The 13,148-nt window shown below is 38.5% G+C and overlaps 1 protein-coding gene across 1 annotated transcript; it reads right to left on the bottom strand.

The window, feature by feature from the left end:
- Window positions 1-56: 56 nt before the first annotated feature.
- On the bottom strand, window positions 57-1,410 carry LOC110672455 (uncharacterized). Its single transcript, XM_058152532.1, has 2 exons — window positions 849-1,410; window positions 57-762 (listed from the first exon to the last, which is right to left on the bottom strand). Exons 1-2 carry the CDS (start codon window positions 1,304-1,306, stop codon window positions 726-728), a joined length of 495 nt encoding a protein of 164 aa, XP_058008515.1. The 5' UTR covers window positions 1,307-1,410; the 3' UTR covers window positions 57-725.
- Between the last annotated feature and the right edge of the window lie 11,738 nt (window positions 1,411-13,148).

Genomic DNA, 13,148 nt, shown 5'->3' with positions numbered 1-13,148 from the left:
CAGGAAAATATATATATATTAAAAAAAGAAGAGCTATACAATACGAGTAGCTACTCTCTCCATGAACACTACTAGAATTTCTTAATGGTAATTCCAAGTTTTCATCCGTGAGTTACTCGTCTCCTTAGGATGACTTTTGTACATTTGTTGATTTCCCTGCAGACACCAGAGGAAAATTCTTCTTAAGAAAAAAGGATGGAATGGAACTTGAAGTTTTCATATTACAACTAATTTTTAGTGTACAAGTAAGCCGATCTTAATTGGTAAAAGAGAAACTCTTTTAATAGGCCTTTTGACTTTCTAAGAGTGGGATCAGAATCAGATTGTGCCGTTGCGTTGTTCCTCACTGCTTGTCATGGGAATTCTATGCATGTAATTTTCCGTGTACCAAATTCCATTGTGTAATTTTACACGAAAGCTTCTTTATTAGATGAAGGCAAACCAATACAAGCACGCTTCCGAAAGCAGTAATTCGCATTATGGATTGCTTTGGGGGAGCCTTTCTTGTTAGATAGATACAGTCCAAGGCAATCGAGATCCAACCTAAGCTTTCCAAAAAGGACTTGATTCCCATGATCTTGCTTTTGTTCTCTCCGGTCATTCTGCGTATTATCCTAAAACACAGAGCACCCACAACTAAAAATGTAGTCACAGACCACCCCCTGTAGGTTACCAGCCTCCCTCCTACTACCAAAACCTCCTTCCGACACACACAGGATTGGCATTCACCAGAAAATGTAGATGAAAACAGAGCATCGAAACCTGTATAGTAAGGCAATATAATGGAATCCAGGTATATGCTTCCATGCAGAATTCCAGAAATGGTTGATGTCTCGTAGAGTGCATACCTGACATCTTTATCGTCGCCATTATCGAAAGCAAGAGCAGATACATATAGCAGTTGAAGAATTGCAGGACCAATGCAGGAGAGAGGAAATATAGAATTGATTCTGTAACCCTTGGCAAGTACTAAGAGGATTATTGGGAGAGAAATTGGACCTGAGGGTAGCAAGAATCTTCTTGAACGACTGAAATAAGCTTCTCCTCTTTTCGATATATCTATTACCATAATGACTAGTGTTGCCAAGTAGGAAGCTGTTGCAAATAGGAAAACTATAACATCTACATAAGGGGGATAATTCCCAGGATAAATGCTGTCGCAGAAGTAATGGTAAGGGCAATTGATTGGATCTAACGTTTCTTCTACTTGCCATCTAACACATTTGAAGAAGGTTATGCGTATATCTTCGAAAGCCCATTCTGGCTGAAATGCCGGATTCCCTGGCAGCAAGAGTTGGCTGTTCATTTTTTGTGGGTTGCTTTACCATTGGTTCACAGCCTCTTTTCACTTATATGTTTATATGAATAAGGTACTGCCTTCTGCCATTTTTTCAAGCAACGGGCCTTCTTTCTGTTGAAACGTTGCAGGTATTGGTGAGATGGATAATGAAATGTCATCTAATTTGCAATCTTTTTTCCTATTACTTGATTATTCCGAAAGAAAGAACCATCCATTCGAATTAGGATATGGCTTGTTGAATAATCTTTGATTTAACTTGTTTCAGTAGCTAGGGAAAGTTCTGTCGCTTTTAAACCCCTTTTTCCAATGATTTAAGGAAGTAGAGGCATTGTCTGTATTGATCATTTTGGATTAAAGATCAGGCAGCAACAACTCGTAGGTTGTTTTATTTGCATATTTTATTTGCTTTCAGGTTGGAGTTAGGAAACAATAGAGATGGGTAGGTAGATTCAGTGAGGAAATGTAGGTTTGATCCCAAAGCAATGGTGTCCGGTTTTGGTGATTGCTATTGATTTCATAACAGGTTTAGCAGTGTTACTGTGTGGTTCACAAAAGTGATTAATCTTAATAGGCTAGGTAGATTTTTTATTTTTTCCCACTCACCGATTCCCCTTTCCCTCTTACCCAACCTTTTCTTTCCCACACCTCTCCTCACCTACCCAACATCTCCATCGTCCCCTCTAATCAAAACATTGAAGCTTCACAATAACCCTCACTTTGTCAGCTCATCTCCTTTTCTTTCTGTTTTGATTATATAAGTGATGGTGTTAATACCAACAAGTGTTACAACGCCGTCCTGATTTATATAAACTCCGTCGTCTCCATCTCCGGTGGCCGCTTAAGCCTCATAAAAAACGACTCTTAGCCCACTTCATATCCACATGCCACCTCAAATAACGACTGGATGGCCTCATCGGAAGCTTCGCCCCGCAGATGCATTTGTATGGTCCAAAACCATGATTCATGGATCCTGCACTGTTGACGCCCATACTTGCTCTCTCGTTTTAAATGCTTGTGTTTAGCTTCTTTTGAGTCTCTCCAGTTGCATTTCCGTATTGTGCGCAATGGGTTCATGGGTGTTGCTTTGTTGGTACTATCTTGTTACATTCGGTTTGCGGAAGTTGGTGATTTTGATAATGCAAAGAGGTGTTTGATGAAATGGTAAAGAGAGATTGCATTATGGAATGCGTTGATTTTGGCTTTGCTCAAGGAAGTGAGTCTACTGAAGCTTTGGCTTTGTTTAAGAGAATGGAGGGTAGGTTCAAGTGATGGGATATCAGATTTAGTACCGATACATGGAGAAAACTGGGGTTGAGGGGCGACGGGTGATGAGAAAGTATTGGCAGGGATTGTTTATGTCGTTCTATTGTCAGATTCTCTCTCTTCTTTTTCTATTGTTGTGTTCAATTTCAAATTAAATTGTATTAATTACGCTGATACTTGAATTAAAATTTTGTAATTTATTAAGGTAGTATTTGTGAAATTTATTTATAAGTTTAAAAATTTAATATTTAATTTAAACAAAAGTTTATTTAAAATTTTTAATAATTAAAATCATTATAACTAAACTAATTTATATTAAAATTAATAGAATTTATAAATAAATTTTGAATTTAAAAGTATATATTTTTTAAGTAATAAAATTATTCTCATATTATATATTATTTTATACGTCTCATACAGGAACCACTACGGAACCATACAGGAACCACTACGGAACCTATTCAAGACCCTTATGAAGAAATTCCTGAAGATGATAGAAAAGAGCTTTCTTTTGCTCCTCCCAATACTCAACAAGCCTCTAGGCCAGCTTCAGGCCCTTGGTTCACACTTCATGATGTTCCTCCATCTAAATGGAGAGATAGACTTGTAGAGTTCAAGGCATGGCTAGAAGTACAAATGTTGAAACATGACGCTGACTCTCGTGTTGTTCTACGAGAATTTGTCTCTAGAACAGTTGGCTCTCTCCAAGATTGGTTTTTGTCACTTGGAGGCTATAACCTTGCACAGTTCTACCACCTTACTCCTCTGGCAGCTGTCAACGCAATTTTTGTTGAATTCTTAGGATATGCTTCTCTTTATAACAAGCAGCTTTGCCAAGAATTCTTTGACATGCGATGCTCTGTTCTCTCAAGCGCTCAAATATTGAAAAACATTTTCAGAAAATGGTTCAGCGTTATTATCTCCTTAACAGATTTAATAACATTAATCTAAGGCACACTTACATTGCCTCTCTTCCTGAACAGTTACAACCGGAGTTACACAGATCCTTAGCAGCAACCAGAAGGGATATGAACAATATCTCTATTGGTGAAATTCATCAAATTGCTCTGGCTTGTTTAGAGAAATGTGCGAACAACAGAGACTCTTTAAAGACATTATGGACAAAAGCAAAACTCTGAAGCATGTTTGCCAGAAGTCTCACTTATCCATCAAGTGCAAGGAGAAAAACTGTGTCTGTAAGACAAAAAAGAAGAGCCACCACTAGAAATACCCAGTTTCCAAGCACTCTTCCAAGAAAAAGGGAAGAAGGACTGTTTGGTACTTTAGGGAAAGAAGACCAGGAACAAAGAAGTCTGATCATTGCTACATTTGTGGCAATAAAGGCCACTATGCAAGAAATTACCCCAAGAATCCAAACAAAGCAACCAGACTCATTCAACATGTGCAGCAGATCATCCAAGATGATGATGACATTGAATCCTTATTCTCTGAACAAGATGAACCTGACGAGGACACTGTCTTTGCCCTCCAACCTGATGGAAATCCCGAATGGGTTACCTCTTCAGAAAGTTCAGATTCTAAGCCCGAGGCCCATTATCCCTTTTATCTGGCCCAAAATATCAAAAAAACCCAGCTTACTCACAACCCAAACACTATTCCTACACCTTTAGTCTCACTCACCTCTTACCCAGTAAATATGACCGGCCCATTCCAGTTATTGATTTTCTAAACACTAGAGCCCACAAAAGCATGATGAATCCGGCCATTATACCTCCAACAAACTAGGTCCAACATACTGAATATTTCAAGGCCGCAGATGAAAAAGTCTTTAAGACTAATCTGATTTCCAAACAGCCCATTGGAATATAGTTTTTTCCTAACTGTATACTATGGACCAAAATCATTGGATCTGATCTTCTTGATAAGGATATCCTTATTGGGTTTGATATTTACCAGCAAGCCAAACATCTACAGATCCTTCCCACAAGCATGAAATACAAGAGACAATTTCAACCATTCACCTCTATACCAAAACTGTTCTCCCTCACAGATGCTTCCTCTGAATTCAGTGAACACCAAGACCTTCTCCTGAAATCATGTGCCAATTCTCATGCAGAATTCCTCCATCGACACCCTTTGTGGAAAAATAAAAAATTCTTTATCAACCTTCCCTTCAAACTCAATGAAGATGTAAACCCTACCAAGGCCACTCACCCTGGCATGAATCCAACAGATTTAATCATGGCCCAAGAAGAATGTAAACAACTTCTCCAGCAAGGGTTAATTGAGCCTACCAACTCTCCATGGGCATGCCAAGCCTTCTATGTGGAAAAAAGATCGGAACAATTGCGCTGGAAAAAGAGGCTAGTAATTGATTACAAACCCCTTAATCACTTCCTTCAAGATGATAAATTCCCTTTGCCCAAGCCTTATGCCTTATTTACTCAGCTTCATGAAGCCCATATATTTTCCATGTTTGATCTCAAGGCAGGATTCTGGCAACTTGGCATCCAGCCCTCTGACAGGCCCAAAACTGCTTTCTGCATTCCAACGACCCAATATCAATGGACCGTAATGCCCTTTGGCCTTAAAACCGCACCCTCTCTGTTCCAAAAGGCTATGATGAGAATCTTCGAGCCCATTCTCCATAGTACCCTAGTGTACATTGATGACATCCTCCTGTTCTCTAAAGATGTTTCGGCCCACAAACAGTTGTTATCACAATTCCAATCCATTGTCCAGAGCTATGGCATTATGCTTTCAAAAAAGAAAAGTTTCCTGGCCCAGACTAATATCGAATTTCTTGGAATGAGGTTTTGTGACGGAAAATATCAACCAGGCCCACACATAGCAGAGGAATTATTAAAATTCCTTGAAAATGATTTGACAGTAAACAAATACAACAATTCTTGGGAATCGTGAACTACATCAGAAAATTTATTCCACATGTTGCTGTTCACACAAGCCATCTGTCAAAGTTACTAAAGAAGACGGCCCCACCTTGGGGATCAGATCAAACAAAGGTCGTCCAAGCTCTCAAACAGATAGCTCAAAATCTGCCACCTCTAAAGATTCCAAGTACTGGCAAGCGCATTATGCAAACTGATGCCAGGGGCCATCCTTTTAGAAGAAGATAATGGAGAAAGACATGTGTGTGGTCATGCAAGTGGAGAATTTCCTATTGCTCAAAAACACTATCACTCTGTCTATAAAGAAATCTTGGCCGTAAAAAATCGAATCAAGAAATTTGAATTCCACTTCATTGGACATCATTTCACTATTCTAATGGACAGTTCATCCTTTCCAAGAATCATGGGGTTTAAAAACAAAGCTTTACTTGAACCACAGCTTTTAAGATTAAAGGATTGGTTCTCAAAGTATAAATTCACAGTCCAGCACATTAAAGGAAAACATAACCTAATCCCTGATCTCCTTTCCAGGCCAAGACAGATCAGTCTCCTTAGTTCTCAATCTTCCTTCCCTCTGATTTTCATGGCATCCTCCTCCAACATTCCTAAATTTCTTATCCCCCCTCCTGATAGCTTTCCTCCTAGCTGTAATCCAAATATGCTTATCCCTGAAATCACTAGCTTTGTTAGGAACCACCTTTTTCATTACCTAAGTGCTATGAATACCCTTCACGGAATCATCCCTTCCACCTCACATTTCCACCCAGACACTCCTTTCCTGACAATCTTCGTTCTACACCTTGAAACAAACCTGCTCTTAGAAGAACTATGGTTTCTCTGTGTTAGTAGTATGCCCTAGAGCATATCATTTAGTATGTATCTTGTACATATTTTATTAATAAAAAGGCATTTTCACTTTTCCATTTACATAACATATTTATATGTAAGATTCATTGATATTTTATTAGAAATTCTATTCTTAAGTTGTTAAGAATATGAGTGACAGTATTTCTAGCACAAAGTATTATAAATTGGCTCACAATCGAAGATACTTCACAATAAGTACATGACTTATCCAGAAAGATTGTAATCATGTTTGTTCCTAAGTTATTTATATGAGATGTAAATAAGAAGGAATGGTGAGTCTCATGCCATATAACAAACATGATAGGCATTTATGCATGATAAGTAGGCCGAACCAGTGACACTTATGACAAGCACATGGAGTTTACTCTTGTCAATACATTATCATAAATCATATCAGTGGATATAATTTTTAGACCTGAGATAGCACAATCATCTTGTATATAGGTGGTTTGAGTTTGATACTGCTTTTATACTGGTACTGTGTATGGGTATATGGGCATGTGTTGGGTCCTACTAGTTATATATGGAGGTAGGTGTTGATCAAGATAGAATCTGCTACCCTAAGTAAATAAGGATAAAATCCTATATTCATTTAATTGTTCTTAATGTTTCAAATTCCTGGCCAGGACAAACAGATTTAATCAGAAAAGAGTTTCTGATGAGAAAATCCTTTTAATCAAGAATTGGAATTAAAAGAGAACATAATATTCATAGCAAATGGGGTTTAACATAATCCATGACTCTAGCTCGAATTGGGATTTTGTAACAGAGAGATTCTAGTGCATGGTAACATATGATTAAAGGTTCATTTAAAGTATTCCTTATTACTAATTGGGTGGCCATGGCATGCTATGCTAGGTGTTAACCATGATCTATAAGGTGCCTAAAATGATTTCGATAAATCATTTATGGTAAGAAAAAAGTTCTAATAATAAAATGAGTTGATATCATATCTCATTGTCAATTAGTGATGAGCCTAGTGAGTCACGCACATACACAAGTAATCACCAAGTTAAATGTGATTTAATTAATTAGTTAAAGAGTTTAATTGATTAATTAAATAGGTTTGGTTTGCAATTAGATTGCAAAGTCTCTAGCATGGCTTGAAATCAAATCTAGGTTATTGGATGTATAATATAATTTAAATTTATATTTGAAGTATTTAAATATGAATTTAATTATGAGAAATTAATTAATAGAGATTAATTAATTAATTTATATTTGATATAAATTGATTAGAAGAGGAGAAATAATTATTTTGGGTTGAGAACTCAAAATTAAAACACAAGGATAATTTGATCATTTTACAGGGTGACATGTGGCACCATGAGATGGTGACACATGGCACCATATAAGCTTGCCATTTGTCTTCCAATCATGTATGATGATCAAAGCCAAGATTAAATCTAGCTTTGACACTTAGCTTAATGTGATTAGGTCAATTAAAATTAAGGTGCAATCAGATGATGATATGTGGCAAGGGTTTTAAGTGATGACCTAATTATAAAAAGGAAAGAATGAAAGAACAAAATAACATTCTGATTTTTTCTCAAAGGTGCCGCCACCCATGAAGCTCCTCTCCTCTCTTCTCTTCTTCTTCTTCTCTCATCAATTCAAAGAGAATTGCTCATATTCTCTTGAATTAAAATTGCTAGAAATTGTTTCTAGTGTCCTATATACATCTACAACCTCTCTAAAGGCAAATCCCTAATTTCTAATTGGTTGGCAAGGCTTGAGAAGCTGTTCAAGGGGCTGCCATTGGTGATCTTGATGTGGACAAACTAGAGGGACAACATTTGGGGTCCTAGGTGCTTCCCAAAGGTACCAATCACATCTACAGTGCATCAAAATGTTAGTGCACATGTTTTTGTATTAATCTAGGGTTCTAATGAATTAATTTGTTAATTCAAAAATCTTAAATGACAAATGTAGATTCTAAAACATATTAAAAGTGTTTTAATATGTATTTGAACATTGAAATCAATTAGATAAATAATGGATATTGCATGATGCATGAAACCCTAGAAGAAAATTTTTGAATTCAATGTTCTAATCTAACCATTTACATGCTTTCGCTCCTTTAATTGGTATCAAAGCTACTATATTTACCATTTAGATTTTTAATATCTGATTTAATTGGTGATTTGATCAAAATTGATTGATCTATTGCTGGTTGCTTCAAAGAGTGTGGCGGTATGCTTAGTTGTGCACCTTGGTGCCCATGGTTTGAGCACCACTATGGTGCGCATTGTATTGGACTTCAATTATGCAATTGTTGTATGCTTTGATGCCCATAATTATGTCTATGACTAATTAAATTGTTTAATTAGGAATTATAATCACACAATTAAATTTGTTTGAATGTGATTCAAATCTGAATATTTAAATTTGTTTGAATGTGATTCAAATATAAATTTTTAAATTTGTTTGAATGTGATTCAAATCTGAATTTTTAAATTTGTTTGAATGTGATTCAAATATGGATTTTTAAATTTGTTTGAATGATATTCAAATATGAATTTTTTAGTTGAATATGAGATATTTAATTTAATTTTAGTATGTATATTTTATTTAATTGTTAATGTCACGACCCAACCTATGGGCCGGACCGGCACTAGGACCTGGGCCAGCCTAAAGCCCCCGAGGCCCGTAGTAAGCCTAACTATTCCTTAACCCAACTCTAAGGCCCATTTGGGCCTAAATTCAAGAAACCAACCGAACAGAGTTCGGCCATAAAGTGGACCTTTCAACGGGGAGTTTTTGACTCACCCGACCTGTAAACAAAATATATCATCAATTGGGGAGCTCAGCTCACCCTCTACATACTCATATCAGCATCAAAAAATAAATGGGAGCTCAGCTCCCTCATCCAATCCATCAAAAATGCATATAATAATTTTACAGGTCCACATGACAATTTATATTACAGACCCGAATCATTTAAATATCTCTAACACATGCGGAAATTCTAGGAGTAAATAAAATTACACAAATATTGATAAAACAACTTGTGAAGGAGAAAAGCAGGTTAACCATAATAAAATCCTCCTGTAGCCTGAAAAAATGTTGAACAGGAGTGAGCGTTCGACTCAGAGAGTAAAATATCAATTTTAACCATAATCTCTATAACTATCTAAAACTAATGCACCCTGTAGAGTGAAATGCAACATCAACAACATTTTCACATCATAACATCAAAAAGGTAATTTGGAGCACTCACACACCCAGTAATATCAATCATACTATATGGGAGCTGATCCCCTATACAGCTCTCTTAAATCCAACTTGGTGCCAGCGAAGAACTCAAGCCGGACTTTCGCTTAATAAACCAAATCGGGGCTCCCAGCGAAGAACTCGAGCCGTGACTACCTCGAAGGATCGGGTCCCAGCGAAGAACTCAAGCCGTGACTACCCGTCCTATCCATAGTCCACACCACATCACACGCACGCCAACACACGCTCACTGCTCTAAATTACCACAACAACATCCATGGCACTTTAACAGTTATGAATGCAACAAAAATCGTGCCTAGAGTTTAACTACATAATTATATGCATATAAGTGATGCATGGGCATGCTTGAACATATAATAATATCGAAATTACAATTAAAATTAATATTTTACTCACAGACTTGTGGTGGTCACTTGGCGGTGGGCGGAGGAAGAAGGTCATCGGCTCACTGACAATTTTATTACAATCATTTCATAAATTTGACTCAATACAAACAAAGAAAAAGACCAAATACGTCCTAAGTCGTGCAGAAAATCGTGAGTCTTCCTATACCTAGGACCTACCCAACCTGCAAAAGGGCTCAAAACACACTTCTATACTCACAACCCATATATCCACAACTCAATCACATCACACAGCCCCTCCTGGGCCCATCAAATCAGTCATCCATCACAATATATAAAATTTCAATTTAGTCCTTATAATTAATCATTTTTGCAAAAACTGCCCAAATAAGCTCTAAAAATTCTTAAACTTTGCCCCGCGGTCCTTAGCAATATTACTAAACTATTGCAAAAAGAATCATAATTTTCTAAGCTACAATAAATATTTTATGGATTTTTAATCCTATTTAAGCACTAGAAAATTACGAAAAAGTAAGGTTCAGGTTTACCTTTGCCGATTCCGACTTCAGGGACCCGCTCGGGACATCTGACAATGGGGGGTAGCCAAAACCTCAATCCAATGCGGAGACTTTTCCGGTAACGGGTCTGTCTGGCCGAAAATTCACAGACCCGGACAACTGTCGAATTTCCGCGAATTGAGGATACCTACACGAAGCCCATAACACGGGGGTTAGCACATAAATTTTTCAGAATTTTCTAAGCTCATTTAATGCTCGGAAAAATACTGCGAAGTTTCGTGGGACCCACCAAAAAATGGTGTCGAAAAAATTCGAAATTTATGTCACCGCGAAGCTCTCGACGATAGGAGCGCTCTGGTACTCTCGGTTTTCTCGTGGGGTTTACAGTTTGTGAGAAATCTAGCCCAAAAGTCAAAATGGGCTAAAACTTCCCAGGCAAAAATTGGACAAACTGCTCGATGGATTTCGGTGTTCTTGGTGTCTATGGAAAGCTCTCGACGAGTAGATGAGTTTAGACACAAGACCCGGTCCGATTGGTGGCCGGATCGGCCGGATTTTGGCCGGGAAGTCGAAAAGTCGCGTCTTGTGTCGCTTGAGCCGTTTTCGGCGTTCTAGGCGTGATCGTGGGGAGGGGTGAGGCGTGGCCTTGGGTGGCAGGGGAGGTGGCGGCGCGGCAAGGGAGGAGGGAGGAGAGAGAAAAAGAGAGAGAAAGGGAAGAGGAGAAACGCACGCGGGAGAGGAAGAAGAAGGAAGAAGAAGGCCGGTCCGATTCGACCGGTCCGATCCGGTCCGGTTCGATTCAGAATACAAAATTTTGAATTTTTTTACTCTGCCTCGGGACCAAAAACGAGGTCCAAAAATTCCAAAAAAAATTCCAGAAAACTCAGAAAAATTCGTAGACTCCAAATATATTTTTAGTTTTGCCACGTGGCCTTTAAATTAATTTTTAAAAATCATCAAAGTTTATATTTTCGAAAAATCGAACCCGATTTTTAAAATCCGAAAAATCTCAAATAATTTCTTAAAATTTAAATAAAATTAAAATATCAAAAATGCTCATAAAATAATAAAATTTAAAATTTTGGGGTGTTACATTCTTCCCCCCTTACAAAAAATTCGTCCTCGAATTTTACACAAGGCAGAATAAAGTACATGATCACACATTAAACAGATAAGGGTATTTGCTACGCATGTCCCGTTCTGACTCCCAGGTGCACTCTTCCACTGACTGACTCCTCCACAAAACCTTAACCATAGGGATCTATTTTGATCTTAGTTGTCTCACTTGGTAGTCCACTATGGCGACAGGTTGCTCCTCAAATGTCAAGTTCTCCTTTAGTTCTATTACATCCGGCTGTAGTACATGAGAAGGATCGGGAATATATTTCCTGAGCATGGAGATGTGAAACACGGGATGAACGTGAGAAAGGTTGGGTGGTAGCTCCAACCCAGAGGCAAATCGCTCCAACTCTATCAGTAACCTCAAAAGGTCCAATATACCGAGGTGCCAACTTGCCCTTCTTCCCAAATCTCATGACTCCCTTCATTGGAGAAACCTTCAGGAATACATAGTCGCCTATTGCAAACTCCACATCCCTCCGTCTGGGATCTGCATAACTCTTCTGTCTACTAAAAGCTGTTTTCAATCGTTCCCTGATGAAAGGAACTATCTCTGAAGTGTACTGCACTAGGTCTACATCATGCACCTTCGCTTCTCCCATTTCTGTCCAACACAGAGGAGACCTACACTTTCTTCCATATAGTGCCTCATAGGGTGCCATCCCTATGCTGGAATGGTAACTGTTGTTGTAGGCAAACTCCACCAAAGCTAGCTGATCATCCCATTGACCTCCAAAATCCAAGACACTCATGCGAAGCATGTCTTCCAGTATTTGGATTGTCCTTTCGGACTGTCCGTCTGTCTGAGGGTGGAAAGCAGTACTAAAGTTCAACTGTGTGCCAAGTGCCTCCTGCAACTTTCTCCAAAACCGAGAAGTGAACTGGGGCCCTCTGTCAGATATTATGGAAGCAGGAACTCCATGCAATCTGACTATTTCCTGAATGTAGAGTCGGGCATACTGTGCAACAGAATATGTGATCTTCACTGGCAAGAAGTGAGCTGATTTAGTTAGGCAGTCTACAATTATCCATATGGAATCATATCCTCGCGTGGTACGAGACAACCCAGTCACAAAATCCATAGTAATCATTTCCCACTTCCATTCTGGGATAGGGAGCTCTTGCAGCTTCCCTGACGGTCTCTGGTGTTCAAACTTCACCTTCTGACAAGTCAAGCACTTGGACACAAAATCTGCTATGTCTCTCTTCATGCCATTCCACCAATAGTTATCTTTCACATCATGGTACATCTTGGTGGAACCTGGGTGGACACTGTACAGTGTGTAGTGTGCCTCTCGCATGATTTCATTCCTGAGGTTGTCCACATCGAGCACACATATCCTAGAATCTTGCACTAGGGCGCCATCATTGGCAAATCCAAACTCACCACCTTCACCTTGCTGTACTCTTTCTATGATCTTCATCAATTGTTGGTCTCTGTGCTGGGAAACTCTGACCCTATCTCGCAAGTCTGGCCTCACTGAAAAATGAGCCAACAATACCCCCTCATCTGAAAGATCTAGGATTAAACCTTGATCCATCAACTCATGTACTTCCTGAATCAACGGCCTTTTCTCTGCTGAAATGTGCGCCAAACTGCCATAAGATTTTCTGCTCAAAGCATCTGCTACAA

Source organism: Hevea brasiliensis, chromosome 9 (genome assembly GCF_030052815.1).
Source record: "Hevea brasiliensis isolate MT/VB/25A 57/8 chromosome 9, ASM3005281v1, whole genome shotgun sequence".
Classification (NCBI taxonomy): domain Eukaryota; kingdom Viridiplantae; phylum Streptophyta; class Magnoliopsida; order Malpighiales; family Euphorbiaceae; genus Hevea; species Hevea brasiliensis.
This window is presented reverse-complemented; position numbering and strand designations above follow the sequence as displayed.